General features: G+C 39.6%; 1 protein-coding gene across 1 annotated transcript in view; it reads right to left on the bottom strand.

Annotated features, from left to right (window-relative positions):
- LOC137913563 (protein unc-13 homolog B-like) overlaps positions 1-19497 on the bottom strand; it is a 92185-nt gene that overhangs the window by 50048 nt on the left and 22640 nt on the right. The window contains exons 10-11 of the mRNA XM_068757206.1: positions 9804-10085; positions 8851-8938 (exon numbers count right to left, since the gene is read on the bottom strand). Of these exons, the coding sequence (XP_068613307.1) occupies positions 8851-8938; positions 9804-10085 (370 nt within the window). The remainder of the gene's footprint in view (positions 1-8850; positions 8939-9803; positions 10086-19497) is intronic.

Genomic DNA, 19497 nt, shown 5'->3' with positions numbered 1-19497 from the left:
GGGAGCTGTGTACTACTCGGTGTGAGCTGGGTGTTTTTGTCTATTTAAAAATTATCTGGGAAGCTTGTTGCCAAGGCAGTGTGGCAGCGATAAGGAACATGAGGTGCAAAGATACTGTATGTAGGCTAAGAGTGCTCAGTCAGCATATTTAATAAAATTATCCCACAGAGGGAAGAGAGAGAGAAAACTGCTCCGATATTGTTTCACAAGCTTTCTATAAATAGATTTTCTGACAGTGCAATATCAATACTTTTGATCTGAGACACACACTCATCTTATTCACTTTCAGACTCATAAATATGCATACATAAAAGGTTCATTCAGGGGTCCTCTAGATCCCAATAAACCCATTAGGGAACCTCGCATGATGACAATCCCCTGATTTATTACATAATTGATCGGATATTCCTCAAATGTCTTCATCTCATACAGCTTACTTAAAACAATGTATTTGCTTTTATTCTTCAAATGTTTTTCAAATAATATGACTGCTTTCAAATAAAGCAGAAAACCTACCTTTGAGAAAAAAGCTCAGCCAGCGTGATCAAAAAAAAAAAGTCACGTTTGACAGCCCAATCCAACAGACAAACACGTACGCTCCCCAAAGACGCAGAGTTTGGCTGCACCTGTTCAAGTCACTTTTTAAATATATGCAAGACTACAAGCTTTGAGGAGATGAGTCAGGAAAACGAATTAGTTCAGTCAGCTCCACAATAAATGAGAAGATATTAGTGGATCAGACGCGAAAGCTTTCATGTTTCAGGCTCTCCTTTGCTTGTTCCTTGACTGACACTCCAATCAGATCAATCACTTTCCCTTGATCTCCTATATTCCTTTGTCTGGCTCACTGCTCTCACTGAGTTGCGCTCTTTTCACTTCAACACTCCAGCCTGCACACACACGCCACACAATCTCCTCCTCGTCCTCTCACTCACTCGCTCTCCTACGCTTTCAGTCCATCTCTTTCTTCTTGCCTCTGTCTCATTGACATTGTCACATGTCCTGAGATTGATCCTTATTCATTCCAGGGATTTTCTTCAGCGCTCCTCTACCCAGTAGCTCCTCTGATCGCAGCTTGTTGCTCAGCCAACAGGCGCTCCACTTTTTGTGAGCTCACTGGCTCCATCTCTCTCTCTCTCTTCCTTTCTCGCCCACCACTGCTGCTTTCTCACTTGATTTGACTTTTCACACACTCTGGAACTGCGACAGCTACACATATGCTACTCAGTTAGCAGCACAGCATGCACGTGTCCTCGATGCATGCGCCACAACAGGGGTGATCACATGCAGCTTTTTTATTTAATGCAGGGGTAGAATGTGTTCCACACACACACACACAAACGGTATGTAAACATTATTATTTTTGCTACATCAAACAGAAAACTATAGCTTGCACACGAATGCATAAATAACAATAAATATATAATCTGCATTTGAATCATACATGTCATGAATTGTTTATAAATTGAATAAAACTATATTTGCTCTGTCATTATAATATCACTCACGTGCAATGCCTCTGAGTGCTCATCTGCACAATAAGCTGCCTATAAATGTAATTAATGCCTAAAATATGATATGATATACAGGCACAAAATGCTTTCTAGCAATAGGATGGAAAGTGGCTCATTAAAAAGCTATTTGTGCTGTACAGCATTGAAGCTAAGGCCAGTGGCTATGTAGTCTTTAGCCAGTCACAAAGCAATCAGCCTTGGAGATTGACGCTTATTGATCTAACAACTAACATTAAGGCTAGTTACATTAAATTGTTAACAAAGCCACGGTTGGTGCATTTTAGCATTTCTAATTTTGTATAATACCATTCAACGACCAATGGATAATAACATACTAAATGGGTTTTCATACTACAAAGTAATTAAAGTGGAAACTTCCCTGCTGTCATATGATTATGAGTCACACCTCCTCCGATGTGACATTAGTCTGCTCCGACTTCTACATGCTATATATTAGCTGGAAAAATATCCGCTGAAGCATCTTCTCATCTTTTTTAAACTACGGATACAATCTACTATTTCTGTCCCTGAATGATGGTTGTGATTGAAAATGCTTTGCTGAACATTATGCCACAATGAATTTGACCATTTGGTGACACCTTGTCATCAATATATCATATTCCTATTGGTGTGAAATTCAAGCTGATTATTGTATGAATTCAAAGGTCACGTTGACGTTTGCCAACAAAACTGCCATCACTTCATCCTTTGAGCCAAATTAGACGAAGATACCAAGGTTCTACAGGTTGGAACACGGCAAGAGAAGACTGGAGAAGCTGCTGCTGAAAAGATTGCTTATCTTCATTCTAAGTCCTGATCACAATGTGTAGCAGTCTGATGTCTGTAGGCACAAGTAACGTGTTGACACTTGTGATGCTGAATGGACAAAGCCGTTCGGAAGATGATTAAGCAAGAGTAGGAAATAATCTTACTTTCAAAACAATTAATGACATCATTAGTAAGTTTGTTAATGGGGTGTAATGAAGCAGTACAACATGCTCCTACTAAACGTTTTTTAATAACGTGCTCTAAGCAACAAATTCAGAATAAAAAAAAAGTAAAGTTTACCGCTGCGAACAATACGAAACTTACATGACTGACTCAAGTCAGCACAGGGAAGTCAAACATCTTATTTAACACGGGCATAAATGAGGATCCAGCAATCGCTGCAAGACATAGACACACACACACCACACACACACACACACACCACCCACAGCCCTGATTTCCATGGTGACTGTCAGCCAATGTCATGCAGCAGTGTTAATGTTTGTGTTATTCTAAGGAGCGCCGTTGTTGGCATGTTGAACAACACAATGCAATACTCTGCTTCAAGCTCATTTATTTATGCTTTGTTTTGATGCAGCTTTAGAAGTTGTAATTGATCAAATTAACTAATTGATAATCCTTTGTCAATCGAGGAACAAAACCATTTAATGCAATTAGTTCTTGTCTAAATGTGGTTCTTTATCGATATAAAGGAATACATGCTTTTTTCTACAATACCAGGTAATAGGATAGAGTATTGCAATATCTAAAATATTCCATTCACAAATTTTAGAAAGCGTTCATAATGTACCTGCGTGGTTTCATCCAGCTAACAGGCTCTTTTTTTTTTAAACTATGTCTATATTGTAACTTTAATGGCCCCTGATAAGTTTTGCATTTCATCACCTCCACCTGCTGTTTATTCTCTCCTCCTACCCTCATTTCAACCGCTCCTCTTCTCATCTTCCTTCCCACAATACTCTCTGACTGCCCCACTGATACTCGTTTTGATGTCTGTCTAGTCAAAGCAGTGGCGCAATGGATATGTGTGTGTGCGTGTGTGTGTGTGCATACGTGGAGGTGTGTACGTGTGTGTGATGGGATAGCAGCATAAAAATGTTTCTGTATTTTTGGTCCTGAGGCCATTTTCAGCAGGACAAACCTTCTAAACTCTGAGGGATTAGGCCACAATGCTGCAGTTAAGTTATGGTGAAACCAAACTATTTAGTGCAATTATAGAAACATACAAATCCGTGGCTCCACATAATTTCAATTGAGAATATAATGTATTAAATAGTGGAATTGGGACCATTTATCCTTCGTTTTAGCTGCATGGGGGATGTCACACACATGAATTGTTTGTTTATAGTGGAGAATATAGTTGGGAAAAATACAGATTCAGATTTCAAATCATTTCCACAAGAGCACAACATTCTTATCCTGCATATTGCTGCTGACTCATCATGAAGTACATTAACTATCGGAAACCTTTTATTCCTTACTCCCTTGATATATAATTCATGGTGACATTTTCACAAAACTGCAAATCTTTCTATCTGGAATCCATAAAGTTGTTATTTTGAGCTACACAATACAAAATGAAGGTTCTGCAGTGCAGTGCAAATCAGAATGTTCCTTTCTTGAAATATAAATGTGTCATCACTTTGGTCTGCGGCAGCATTTACTGCAACATTTCACAGACATCTCTGAGAAACTCAAAGACAGGCTGATCTTTTTTCTTGTTGTTTCATCAAGGAGGCCTAATGGCCAGATAAATGCTTTGAAAAGTTATCTGAATGGTGGAAAGACAACACTGTGTTTGAAACAGAGGAGTCAACCCACTGGAGAGAGTTTTTCTGTCTCAGGCTGCATCTTTTTTTCCACACACCATATTAACGGATGTAGCTGTTCATTATTTTGTCAGGTCAGTAAGTCGAGTCACGCTTTCATAATTCAGTAAGAATATCTTTCCTTTCAGCTGCACCCCTCTGGACACATTTGTAATGAATGATGTGGACATTTTTGGAAATATGTTGATTCACTTTCTTGCTGAAGATTAATGACTGATACCAATCGCATGTCTGCAGTTTAATTATGGAGCAGTAGTTGAAAAGTGCTAGACTGGAAAGGTGGCGCTCACCAAAGATCTCTCACTGGCTCTCTAGAACATACATTAACACATGTCTGTCTCCTTCGTTGAGTACAAAGAGGAACATGGAAGGAGAAACGTTGTGGTGTTACTGATGTCCGGCAGCAGCAGAGCACAGTGATTCCCAGAAGCCTTGCTGGTTGTCTTCTAATCTCACTGTAACGATTATTTCCACAAAGCCACCAAGGGGGAATACATCAGAGAAAATAAGTGTATAAGAAGAATCTGTATAAACAGTAAAATGTAAGTTAACTTCTAGAAATGAATCCGAGGTACATGAAAAGTTAGAATATTTTCCTTCATCCGTGCTGTCTTTGTACAATTCGGATCTACTGCAAATGACATATATTTAAGCCATTTGTGCTGATTAAACAACACAAATTACAGACTCGGTGCAGACTGATTGATTCAAGGGCAGAATTACTTTTGAAGTCCCATTAAAGCTGCAAGATGCAGCTGTAGCAGAACAGATGAAAAGAGGACAAAGAAACAGCAGACATGATACTAGTCTGTCTTGGACTGACTCAGAGCGTATTATCTTCATGCAAATGACTGTTTTGGACAGAGAAGATGAAATACTGACCTGCGTTTTTGGTGATGATGGGTAATATAATTTACATTCCTCCTGTATCTCAGCTCTTGTTTACATCACTCCGGTTCTGTCAAGCATTGTCCTAAGAGAATCTTTTTCAGATAAATGTGCTTATTTGGTAGGGGAATGAATTTGCAAGGTAAATGAAACAGACTCAGTCTCATTTATATCCTTGCGTCTTCACCAGTTTTCCAGGGTTTCATTTTAATTAAAGATTCTCACCACAATAGGCATATTTCAGTTTTACGGCAGTGTATGGATTACTGCAGACTTGCATCAAACTCTTGTACTTCTGTCAAGAAGTGATGCAAAAAATTAGAAATTTTGTACAAACTGTACAAAGAAATAAACTACGGTGATGCTGAAGTCACAAGTATAAAACCACTCGCATCATTTATAATAGGATGCCTGTTGCATCTCCCCTAGTCATTGGTTGCATTCGGAAATGCAAATAAGCTACGCCCCTTTCCTTTTGTGGCTTGGGCTTGGCAGTCCTTTGCTGCAGTGTGTGTGTGAGATGCCAAGGCATGCGACAGAATATTTCTATTGACATCCTGGGTAGAATACCCAGCTGGAATGTCAAGCACTAATGTTCAGTAAAATTGTAGGCATTAACATTCTGATGTTGTTCAGGCCTGACGTGCAATAATGTTTGCCAAGGATTTGATAACAGCTGTATTCTATATCAGTCCTTTGCACTCCACTATAATTAAATTGCAACTTAATTAACCTAAAGCTGTAAATTAAAAGTCTGGAGCTGTTGGCAGAGTTAAGTATGAAAGTAAAAATGTTTTGCAGGAGATTAGCCTGTATTACTTGTTTTGTTGCCACACCGGTTGGTTTTTAATTTAACAAAATACTGTGTTGTACCTTTTTTCCTCTTTCACTTTCAATAAACCAAAAGCTCACAAAGAAATCTAATGACCGGCTCATCAATAAGTCCTGCAGAGTCTGATTAGAAGTCACTCATTCAACCAAGAGTCGGATCAGGGAAGCACTGGAGTAAAGACAAATGGTTTCAAAAGTATTTCAAATTAAGACATTCAATACTTAGCATCAGAGTGATTCTGCTGACAAACCTTCATGTAAGGCATGAACCTTCCTGCAACACTAGCCAAATTGAACTTGGCTGCATTCTTATGGTAAATAACTTAATACTAATAAACATTCTTCTTCCTCAAAATGCATGGTCTCATCTCACTACTGTGCAGCATTAATAATTAGACATGTGGTTTCAAACTGTAATTTATTGTATCCACAGCATTCCAACGACCATAATTCAAAATATATTCAGGATGTGCCTCAAAATGAAATATAGTTATTTAACTCCTGTTGAAGAGACAGTTGAATCTATTGTTCCACTCACGTCTTCTCTCTGCCACATCATGCTATCTCCCATAGCAACAGAACGTTGGTTTAAAATATTACTCTGAATAACTGCAACTCATTAAACTGGACACACACATTACACACACACACACACACACACACACACACACACACAGGTAATGAAAGGCGAGTTGTCAGCCTCCCACCTGGGGTGTTGAACATGATCAGAGGTGGGATTTAAAGAAATAACCTTTTGCTGGTAATCAACTCAGGACTGCATGAACTAATAATTATCCCATCAGATCTGTGCTCTGGACCACAGAGGAGGCGTCCTCACCTGTATGGAGGTGTTCATCTCTTCGGCTGTGCTCATAAATCATAATACAGCAACATATCAGAATTCCTGTCTTTTTTTTCCCCCTCACTGAATGATAATATCACTGTCACATCTGTGTTCTTCGATTGTCTGCATGGATGGAAAAACAAATTATGACGAATCACGGCAATGCACGCCGGAGGACAGGAGGTTCCAAACGTACTGGGTATATGGACGAAGCTTCACTGAAGACCTGTAATGGTGGATACACTAATACCAGACTAATGTTGCCACAGTAACCGGTGTCATATACTGTTTTTCAGCAGCATGCCTGTTATGAATGTGGTGTCACCGTACAGTTCTGGTGTCAGCTACAGGTCATGTACAAAGAGGAATGTTCAGGAAATATTACACATTTAAGAGTAATAAGATGAGATTCAACCTTTGTGGATGTAGCCTCAGTTAATTGGCATGAAAACCCAATGAAGCAGCAATAATTCAAGTATCTGAGAAATGTTCAAAAAACATATAAAGAAATTCACCAATTGTGATTTCTTTCAACCATATCCTATTGTTAACCTTAATTTAATCTTCTTCTTTTTTCCTGAAAAATCTTTAATTACTACAAATACTGATGCTTTGACGTTGAACCTACTTTGAAAATATTGCTTCGGAACTGTTTGTTTCAACTGTGCACTCTTCTTTCAATAAATACCATAGATGCAATTAATAGGAGTACATGAGCAATCTCATGATGGAGGCTGGGGAGACCGGAGACTAAAGGAGGTCAAAGCTGATCCGGCAAAGACGGAATTACACTGACAAGGAGGATCTCAATCTTTTCTTTAGATGTTAAATGTCTACCTGCTATTTGTTGGGCTCCCAAATTCTATCATGCAGACATAACATAGGACTGCTCAAAAACACATCTATTTTTTAAGAAAACACAAAGCATTGTTTGAAAAAAACAAAAAAGGAAAAACCCTGAATGTAATTTCCACGGCTTCCTCAACTCAGATGCAACCTAACAACTCGTAGTCTGACTGAAATGAATTTGTGGCATTTGCCAATCCATGCTAAAAAGTCATCAATCTCACCACAGGCTGCAACTCCTGCACTCTCCTAGATGCATCCCTTTTTCTATCGACTCCATGAGACACAAAAGAGATGTTCAAAAGCGCACCAACAGATTCTAATTTTAATTAAATGTGGGAGGGGAATTTCACGAGTGGATTTCCAAGTGTGAATAAACTGGCCTGGGAATCCAAGGAAAATAAGGAGACACAAGACTGTACTCCAAGGTTATTAGAGCTGAGGACCAATCACAACAAGATGAGCCAAGGAGGGATACGGATATCTTTGTTGTTTCGACAGTGAGTGATCAGCGCTTGTGTGTGAGAATGTGTGTGTGTGTGGGTCTGTGTTTGTACTACTTACATTGTGATAACTTATCCTCTATCTGTGGTTAAAAAGCTGGTCACAACAAATTATTAATTTTAAGGTTCAGACTTAGTGTTAGGTTTAAAATTAGAATCTTGTGTATTTAAAATTCAAGTATGAATGGCTGGAATGCATGTGGTGCCTCCGGATGAGATGAATGCAAGTCAAAATGATGGCATCAATATGTGCAAAGACTCGTTCTGGTTTCTCTTTAAGTCCTTCAAATAGAATTTACTTAGTTCATTCTGACACAGAACCCGAGCACCACAGCCAATGGTAAAAACACTCCAAGCAAGTGGATATTATTATCTGCCCTAGCCTTTTAAATCACAGCACCATATCTTAGACTAAGAACGTTTTGCTCATTGTTTGTGAGAACTGAGAAAAGCCATGCTGGAAAGCGGTTTCAGATCAAAGTGGAAACATTTAAGAAGCACCAGATTGGTGAATATTGCTCTGGTTTGACTTGAAACTCAACCAACCCAAAGGGAAAAAGAAATAGAGAAAGTATTATCACAGGAAAGAGAGGAGACAGAAAAAACAGCAATGCTGATTTGTATGTATTTGTGATTTTGTTAATGTGATTTGAATTTTTTTGTGCTGAAGGACTTAACTTCCTTTAAGTATAAGTGCATAAGCTATAAGCATAGGAGCGATACATATAGTGTGTGTGTGTGTGTGTGTGTGTGTGTGTGTGTGTGTTTGTGTGAGAGAGAAAGCCAGGCTGACAGAGAGTAGCTACCTCATGGAGCTGTACTCTGACTCTGTTGTATGCCTTCAACCAGCGAACTCTGGATGGAGAGCAGGGTGGGGGGCCATCTTTAGAGAAACTGAGAAAAATGAAGCAAAAAGAACAACAGGGTCAAAGAGTTTCAAGAAGACGATAGCCAGTCAATAGAAAAATGAACTCCAACCCTTGATTCCTGCAGTCAAACGAATGCTTCAGCTTAACTCTAGCAAGTAGAATACTTTTTATGGTGGATGCTGGTTATAAGGCAAAGTTTTAATGTACAACAATCAATCAAAATCGTTTAAGAACCTTTTTTATTTCAAAGAGAAAAATCAATATACTTGATTTATTTGCTGTAATATCATTAGAAGCCACAGCTATGCATCAGTTATCCACCTGACAACCAGAATTTTTTTTTAAGGTTACCCACAAGGGTATTTTTCTTCACCTCTAACAAACCATGTGAGTTATATTGCCTTTTAAATTAAATGTACGTTTAGGGGGGGGAGTTCTTTATTGTGTGCTCTACTGGTTAATTTAGTTGTTTGCACATTTGCAAATACTGTGGAACATTTAATTTAACAATTAAACTTAAAACACAGTTTAGCTGATTAAATCTGAGTTTAAGTTTATGGTCCATACAACAATAGAAGGTCCAACACATGTTCACAGCACAATGAGAGGTGGCCCGGTGGCGGGGTCGTAAGTGCTGTTGCCTCACAGCAAGGAGGTTGTGGGTTCGAATCTGACTTGTGGCCTTTCTGTGAGGAGTTTACATGTTCTCCCCATGTCTGTGTGGGTTCCCTCCGGGTTCTCCGGCTTCCTCCCGCCAAAAAACATGCAGCTTAGGTGGATTGGTGATGCTAAATTGCCTGTAGGTGTGAGTGTGTGTGTGGCTGATTGTTTGTCTCTGTGTTACCCTGCGATGAACTGGCAAACATTGCAAACATGCTTATCATACATACCAGATTTTACTTTGTGTCTTCTCATTATATTTGCCCATCATTGGTTTAGGCAGAATTCCCAAAGAATCCTTGAAGTCATTGTTGGATCCAGGCTCTTGTACTGGATACGGCCCTGTCTCAACCTCTTCCTCCTGCTCCTCTTGGTTTTCCCAGGTGGATGGCTGGCTTTTGAGACGGGACCGAGGACTGGTGGGATCTCGGCACTCGTCAGGCTCAAAGCTGAGCTGGGAGCTGGCCGGGCTGAGGTTGCCTGATGAATCGAAGCGACTGCTGTCTGGTGGACTGGAAGACAACGAAATTGTTCAGAATATGGTAAATATTTGCAAAAGTAACATGCAAGTGAAATAAGTTTTTTTTTAGTTCTAAATATTCAGGAAATTTAAACTTGATTAAACATAATTTGTAAGATTATTGTAATTGCTCGAATCATAATGTTAAAATTTATTATTGTATATCATTATAACAGAAAATACATTTTCTTTACCATTCTTACAAATGAATAGCTTCAACTTCAAATACATGCCTTAATATTTATATATTTATATCTATAAGAATGAGATCTAGGATTAACAAAATAAAAGACACTCGTCAAGGGAGGAGGTTAGGTAAAACGAGGAAAACAAACAGGGTTCAATTGGGGAAGCTGAATGAGGTTGAATGTAGCACATGTCAAAAGTGGACTGCCCTCAGCACTGGGAAGTCCTCTGCCTTTGGGGTTACTTTGGTGGTAATGGGGTAACAAAATGGTGATGATGAGAGCTATTGCCGTTTTTCATAGTCATGAACAGTGTCTCTAAAAGCCTGCATAGGGATGTAATAAAGAAATTACCTATTTAATTCAATTACATTTAGTGAAGGGAATTTACCCTTTCTACTAGTACCGGTATATTGTATGTAGCACATAATAAGAAATTATGTTATTGAAATTGATGATATATCAATAAAATTGAAATGCTTTACAATAAAAAAATATTTAAGACCAATGGCAATATATTTAGATGTCATAATGAAAATAATAATTGGCTAATACAACAGTGAAGTATTATGTGGCTGCTGGATACGAGAGTGTAAAAAAGTATAATGGCTTTCAGTAGCATGATTTACTTTTTTTCGGGCAAAGGGCAAACTGATTCTCCATATTCTTTGCGCCCAATTGCATAGCCTCCGTCTATGGCATGTAGACCATCATAAATCTATCAGAGCTTGATTCATACAAGCAAAGTGGCTCAGACTCAAAGGATAATTAAGAGAACTGCAGGGAACATAGAAAGGTGGCGATAACTATATAGAGCTAATTAATATATACCATATTCTTTCAACACAACACTTCCATTGCTTTCAGGAAAGCTTTTAGTGAGATAATGTTAGCATAGAATACCCCCATTAACATTTACACATAACGGTGAGCACCTTTGAAATACACTATCATTTACATTCCTTGAATTTGATGATGAAACCTAAAATGTATAATCATTACTAGGTAGCCTGTATTTATGGCTATATGGTGGATATAGAGTATATGATAAGCAATAAAGAAATATATATATTGTTGAAACAAACATGTAAATGTAAATATGATTAGGCGATTAAGTTAAATTGTGGAAAGGATACAGGAAAAGATTAATCCAGAGGTAATGAGGAATTGTGTTCCAAGAGAAAACTAAACAGTCAACAACAGCAGGGAAGGGAAGGATTACACATCTACACTAACCCTACATAAGCATGATAAATGTCCAATGTTTATCATAAAATTTTACTAGCCTTTTCACAGCTTCCTTTGTCAACAAGTCCACTGGCTGCTCTTTGTCCAAGCCAGCATGCATAGTGTCAGGTGTGCCAGCAACATTGATATCTACCTCACATAGGGTGATCTCTAATTGCTGTTTATCCAAAGCTTCTGATGGTGGAAGTGAAGGATATGGAAGGTCAGAGTGTGGTGACTCTGGCAAAGTGTCACAGCTTCCTGTTTTTGAAGATGGTCCATCATCTGTATCACTGGCATCTGCACTTTCAGTTTCTCCAGAACCTGAGCGATGTTTTTCAGACCTTGGCTCAAAAGATTCTTTTGTAGGTTTTTGAATTTGGTGCTGAGATTGACCTCTGATCACAGGAGTAATAGATTCAGCACATGGAGGGTTAGAGTTTTCAAACATTGAGTTGAGTTTGGTGCCGAACACAGATGAGGTAACAGATGATTTATCAGTTTTAATTGACATTTCATCCTGCAGAATAGCACCTGAATGTTTTTTAAAACCTGTAAAGAAACCCTCTGACTGTTGTGGCTGTGGTGTCTTGTCACCAGTCGCTGAAGATGAATTGGTTGAGAAAGGTGATACAATAGAAGATGTACCTTCTGCAGCAACAGACATAATGCCAAATTTGGGAGCAGACAGTGCTGGTAGTTCAAGGATACCTTTGGTTTCAGGAACTGAGGTTGGTAGACCTTTGTCAGGCACTGCTGAACGTAGCCCGTTTAAACTCTTAGCATGTTCATCATCCCCTGCTTCTGCTTCAGGGAAAACATTATTCACAGTGGATTCAGTCAGAGAACTTTCATGTACTTCTGTTTTGCCTGGTTTTTCAACCTCCTCAACCAATCCTTTTTCACAAAGCCCAGAGACTTCACTGCTCTTAATATGTCCATCTCCAAATAAAGATGTATTTTCTACCTTTGTAGATGGTTTCCCTTGTCCAGACGTTTGAGGTTCCTCGGATGTGGTTGTTTCAGGACCTTTGAATATAGCAAATAAGTCACTGCTAAGTGATTCTGTAGCAATGCTAGTTGTAAGTCCAAAAAATGAGCCTTTTTGCTGTTGTTGTTTATGTTGTTGTTGCTGCTGCTGCTGACATGGAGCATGTGATGATCCAAAGAACGAAACAGGTGAACTTGAAAAAAATCCACCAACATTTGCTGATTTACTTGGGGTGTTTGGAGTAGAAAACATAGACATAAAGCCAGAAAATGGAACTGATTGAGGGGGTGTATGTGGTATTGACTGTCTTGGTCCAGTAATTCTAGTTCCTGGCATTCTTGGGCCCCCCATCTGTGGGCGGGCCATCCTTGGTTGTCCTGTGATTTGTTCTGGTGGAAGAGGAAACCTGGCCATTCTTAATGGAGGCTGTTGTTGTGTTGGAAGGCCAGAGGGCATTGAAGGATGAACATTCAGCTGAACATTCAGAGACCCCTCAGCTGCAGATTTTATAACGTATGGGGACTTGGCAACATCAGTATTGTCTTCAGTTATGGAGGAGACCACTTGGACAGAAGTATAGTTTTGAGGATGTTTCTCAAATTCACCTGCAAGTACTTCTGCAGGCTCTGATGTATTTTCAGTTGGCACCTTTTCCTCAGCTGTAGATTTCCATTCTTCCTCAGACGTTACAGAAACGGCCGTCTCTGCTGCAGCAGGACCCACCGAGGATTCTGCACTTGTTTGCTCTGTGCGAGCTGTAACTGAATCAGTCACAGATCTTTTCACATTTAAAACAGCTACTTGTTCATCATCTACAACTTTCAATGGTTCTTGTGATAATGTGTCCATATTTGCAACAGTTGACTGTTCAAAAGCCAATGCTGAAGGTTCGTCCAATATTTTTTCCACAATTGAAACTGACTTTTGTTCTTCACCGTCAACTTGCACAAAGTCCTGACTGGATTTCTTCACAACTTCAACTGCCGTTTCCTTATTATCAGAAACGTTCAGAGCCTCCTCATTTTGTTTTTCTGCTTCAGTCATTATAACTCCTTCACAAACAACTTCCTCATCAACATTTTCTGATATTGGCATGTGATAATTCTTGTCTGATTGGCTTTTGATGACGGCTTTATCAGTTTCATCATCCGTGCATCTAATTTGTTCAAATTTAATCTCTGATTCAATGACATCATCTGTGTCCACTGCCAGTCCCATTTCATTGAATTCCTTTTGGATGTTTGACTGTTCTTTTATTAATTTTACAATTTCCTGGCCCATGAGTGTCTCTTTTTCTGGCAGGTTACTGTTCATATCTGCTGTGTCTGTGATAGAAGCTTCAGTAATGACAGAAATATTGTCATTGATTTGTACTGTGACTGTTTTGGCAATTTCCAGCAGACTTGTTTGTGGATTTTGATTTTCAGTTACATTTTTAGTGATTTGAAAATGTGTATCTTGACCATCTCGATATATCTGCTCCATTTGGAGTTCCAACTTGCCTGGTGATGTTGACAGAGGTGCAGTGGACACATTGTCCATTGTCTTGGTGAGGTGTAATTTTTGATCTTCTCTGTCTGAGGGTTTCACTTGTTCCAAGTAATTCTCTTCTTTCAGAGGAACATCTGTTTCTGGCTTTGCCGTTGTTTCCTCATTGAATGATATTCCAAATAAACCAAACCCAGGCTTTGTTTTGTTGTCGTCAGAATTTCCACTGAGTGAAAACATGGAGGAAACTTTGAAAAAGCTGTCTGATTCAGGTGGCTTAGAAGGTGTGAGATTTGCTCCTGATGTTTGCTGATTTGGTCCACCAAAGATGGAGAACAGTCCTTTTGTGGGTTCTTTTTGTGTAGCAGTACCTGAGAGGGTGCCACCAAATATTGAAGATCCAATGGAAGGTCCTCTTGATGTATTGTCTCCATAATGCCCTCTGGGCCTGGGTGTTTGCTGAGGTACAGTTGCACCAAACAGTGAAAACAAGCCCTTTCCTGGAAGTTCTTTGGGTGGAGGACCACTAGGTTTCACACCCACAGACGTTGGACCTCTTGGGGCCATTGGTGGCTGACTGCTAGATCCACCAAACATAGAAAATAAGCCTTTTCCCTCTTGTTGGGTTGGCAGTGATGGTGATGGGGCTAGATCTTTGGATCCCAGTGGAGATGGGGCATTTGATGCCCCAAGCATTGAGAGAAACCCTGTACCAGCAGCATCCTTGTTGGATGAACCAGGAAGAAAGCCACCAAGCTTAGACAGCCCAGTTTCTGAAGTAATTTGCTGTTGGGTTACTGTTGATCCACTAAGAAAAGAAAAAAAGCCTTTATCCGGCTGCACATTAGGGCATTCAGGCTCAAATTGACTATCCTTAACAACTAAACTATCAAAGGCAGGGATTTCATCTGTGGGAGGTTTCAAATATCTGGTTTTAAGGATGGATAAATTCACATCACTGTCATGAGGAGAAGCGATTTCTCCAGATAAATATGTTACTTCTTGCAGTTGTACAGCATCAGGACGTCTAACATCTTCAGGCAATGCAAAATCTAACGTTTCGTTATTATCCTCCTGAGTTAACTCAGTGAGCGTTTCAGCACCTTCTACTGCACTAACTGCTTCAAGTGTTGATATGTCAGAGGCTGTTGAATTCACATCAAGTGCTGACTCACATGCCACAGTACTCTCTGCCTCAGGTTCTGAGTGGGTCGTTTCTGTTGTTGAGCTTATCTTGGCAATGGTTTGTTGTGACTCATTTATACTGGCATAAGTGTGGTCTGATGAGGTCTTGGCCTGCTCCGATTCAATGCGAGCTTTTCTGCTACTTATTTCTGAACCCCTAGCATCCTCTGATATGGCAGAAAGTGCAACAATATCAGAAGGTAAAGTCATGCAGTCTGTAATTGTTAATGCAATAGGAGCAGTGTTGTCAGAAGCACTGACTTCTGGGAGTACAGACTTTGCACATTCATTGTACTTGTGTTCAAATCTATCTTCTTCTGGTGAACTTGCTCCTGAGACAAAAATATGAGGTAGTCTTATGTAAGGTTTTGGCTCACCTGCTCCAAAATTCTTATCAGCAGGAGGCTCAGCTCGACAATTAATGCCAATATAAATTGATCTTGGGTGGCTGATTTTCTCCTCTGATAAGCTAACAACAGTTGAGGCCTCATGAAGTCCAATGACAACGTGACTAGAGTTCATCGATGTAGTTTTTTCAATTTCATCTTTTTGCTGCTGTGACATGCATGCTTTAGGTGTAACCATTGACAGTGTGTCCGAGAGTTCTACTGAACCTTTTTTACTTGGAATGCCTTTGACTTTCATGGGATCATGGGAATATTCTTTCCCTGGTATCTCATTCAATAGACTTGCAATTAGCATTGCCTGTGGTTGCTGATAGTCTGGAGAAATATATACAGGTTTAGTATCATACATTAATTGCTCATCGGAGGAAGAGACCCCAGGTGATATTATTGAGAATGTTTGAGAACATGAATCACATGCATTTGAGCCTTTTTCTGTGTGTGAGTCAGTACTTATTGATGGTGACGGAGCCAATTCTATTTGTAAGGCTGCAGATTGATCTTTGGATAACTCAGATGGTAAGGAAGATGGCAGCTCACCTACATAGGTCAGTGACTTAGATTCAGCTAGATTCAAGCATCTAGCAGTTGATATATCAGGGCTTTTCTTGTTAAGCACATTGCAGTCTTCATTTGGTAATTTTATATTAGATCCCTCTTGATCACATACAAATGTTGGTTTAGGTGGTGGGGAACCTGACACAACAGACATTTGTTGGCTTAAATCTATTTTCTCAATGGGGGTTGTTGGGGTAATTGTCTCATCAGCATCACGGAGCACTGGAGATGGGTTAAATATGGATACATCAGGTGCAACGCTAACATCCTTGGAAGCAATTATCTGTGTTGTAGTCATTTGAGGCATGCAATCTACCAGTATCGACTTAGTCTGAGAATGGTGGGGAATGACAGAAATTGGTTTTGTACTTCCTGGGGATTGCGAACTTAAACTACTAAATAATGAAACCAAACCCTTAATAGAGGTGGATTCTGTTTGGATTGAAGATAAATGTGGATCTTGTGTATCAGCTCTCTGGTTTACTGACATCAGGTCATATGTTGTGGTTGGTTTTGAACATTGACCTGTATTCACAGTACTTGAGGATGCAATCGGTGAGTGATTTTGCTGGACAGTGGCAGAGCATGGATCATATTGTTCTTTTGCATGATTTTCAGTATTTCCACTGTTGTGCACAGGTTGTATTGGAAAAGAGGCATCAGTTATATGCATAGCATGTGCTTGCTGAATAAGCAAACCAGGTGATTTAGCATTCACAGACTGTGGTGGACAAACTGTTTGAGATCTGGCACATAGAGGCTGAGTAGAACAAATGGGTAAGATCTGTTCAGTACATGACATTCCCTCACTATCTGAAGGGGTTTCCCCACTGCTCCCATAGCTATCAACTGTTGGCTGTTTAGTTAGACATTTGGGTTTAACATTTGTATCTTGTCTTTGTAACATTGTCTGAGGTTTAGTAATGGATGAAAAAATAATTTCAGGAGGCTGTACATTCCTTTCAATAGTCTCCAAAGAAGAAACTGAAGTATTGATTTGGGCAGAGTTGATTTCTGTTTTTGATTGCATTCTGTGATGCATTTTGGACTGAGTCATAGACTGTTTCTCAATGGAATATTCATTATGTTGTAGTGATCCATTAATGTGATAATGTTTGGCTTCTTTGACCTCGTTAGAACTGAATGGAGCTATGTGCTGGTGCTGATTATAAAGATTACTCTGAGAAGACACATTTGGAGAGGACAGATCTGTTACATCACAGAGACTGGTAACTGTGATTTTATTTTGAGGATCCAAACTTAAGTCAACAGTACCCAGAGGTGTTTTCCTTAATAAATGCCTTCCACTTTGCCTTCCTTCAAACATTGCTCTCCTTGCTTTGTTATTTGTGAAATTAATGGGTTGCTTGTTGTCTGGTTCAGGATAATTACTTGATATGTTAGTTGTATTTTTGCTGTCTTTTGAAGAGAAATCAACTGGCTTACTTTTTTGACATGTATTTTGATAGGTGGTCCTTGAAAACACATCATTACTGGGTTGGGTAGATTTCTGTCTATGCAGTGTATCGGTTTTGTTGAGTCCAGTCAGGATTTGTTGTGTTGATTGCTCCATCATAGGTCGAGCACCAATGGAACCATTCCTTCTTACAGCTGTAGTCTTTCCGTGAAAAGGTGATTTTGAGTGTTTCTGTTCTGGTTTGAAAGACATGTCAAGGAAGCTTTTGATAGAGTTGGCAGGTGCTGTTGCTCCATGATTCACTTCCGATCCATTGCACACAAACCCTTGATGCAACTGTGCCTGATATCCCACCAGAGACGGTTGAATTACAGGTTTGTCCTGGGAGCATTGAGTTTCCACAATAAGAGAAACACCATCACAATCTCTTTGACAGTTTTCAAAACTTGATTGTCTTGTGCTTACCAGCGGCACTGGATCTGAATCTGTATAGCTTGTTGTTGGGTCTGATGTACAAACCTTTGTTGACATATCTAATGTGCCTTTAATAGAGTTTGCTGGAGCTGTAGAGAGTGGCTTGATTGAGGAATGTGACATATCATTGGACTCACTTTGACTGGACCCCTGCCATGCCACAGAGGTGAGAGATGGTTGTCGAACAGGGACAATGTTTCCATCAATATTTTGCTGTTCATGCACAGGCTGTGGTCCCTGAGATTGCTTCTGGCATGTTGACACATGTGGTGCTGGCTCTACTACCAGAGGAATACCAATGCAATCTTTTCTGGCAACTGCTCTTGCACTTGGTTTATTAACTAGTGAAAATGCTTCATTTTCAGTAGGTTCTGCCACTGCTTTCAGACATGTTGGAGGCGGTTTTGGTGACATATCTAGAGCTCTAGATGTTTTTGAGATGGATGTACGATGCGATTGAACAGTGGTTGATGTCTGTACAGGTGAGTGGTTTGACAGGACAAGGGATTTGCTCTGCCATAATTGTTTATATAAAATAGAATCTGGATGGCAGTGCTTCTTCTTCTCAAACTCCAGCTGTACATCTGATGTTGAACTGATATTAACATTTTCAAGGGAGACTTGAGAAGGAACATCTACTATTAGGGGTATTCCAACAAAATGTTTCAGTGCAAGTTCACGGACACTTGGTTTGCCCGTCATGAGTGGTAGAGCTTCATTAAGAGGGTCATCAGTCTTTACTTCCAGAGCTGCCTGCTTCAATTTGACAGAACATTTAGAAGTCAAATCTAGTGTGGCCTTAACTGTACTGGCTGGTGCTGTGTCTTTCTGTGGGGCGTTACACATTTCAAGGAATTGCCCAGATTGATTGAACAGGGATTGCTGTCTCTGCTGTTTCAGATCAGCTTTGATGGAGTGACAATTATATTCCTTAATTAGTATTGAATCAATGTGTTCTATTTTAGGCTCTGGTAATCGCCCTCTATATGACAAGTCAATGGATTTACTATGGATAGAATTTGTGTCTCTTGCCTCCAAAGTGGTTGATTTTTTCTTTGACAATGGCAGTACTTCACAGAAAGGATCCTTTGCTGGCATAGAAGTTTGATGAATGTGCCGAGTCCTCGTTTTGGTAGACATATCTGTTGTAATTTTAATTGAATTTGCTGGTGCAGAGTTCCTTTGATGCTGTTGAGCCATTCCGGTAGGCTGTGAGCAAGGAATCTGCTGTGTAAAACCAGAGTTAACCATCAACGAGATTTGATGCATCTTATGCAAATTGGATGATGAATTTGGTCGATGTCCTTGAGGATCAACTTGGTCATTCATAACAGGGCTTATCAATGGTGAGGAGTGTATAGAAGGTAGCCTTCCAGTTTTTGACTGTCGTTTCAGACCTTCGATAAGGCTAGATGTTTTACTGGGAATATGAGTAATTGAAGAGCTTCTTGTTGTAATGTTAGTGTTAGTGGTCT

This window comes from Brachionichthys hirsutus, unplaced genomic scaffold, assembly GCF_040956055.1.
Source record: "Brachionichthys hirsutus isolate HB-005 unplaced genomic scaffold, CSIRO-AGI_Bhir_v1 contig_718, whole genome shotgun sequence".
Classification (NCBI taxonomy): domain Eukaryota; kingdom Metazoa; phylum Chordata; class Actinopteri; order Lophiiformes; family Brachionichthyidae; genus Brachionichthys; species Brachionichthys hirsutus.
This window is presented reverse-complemented; position numbering and strand designations above follow the sequence as displayed.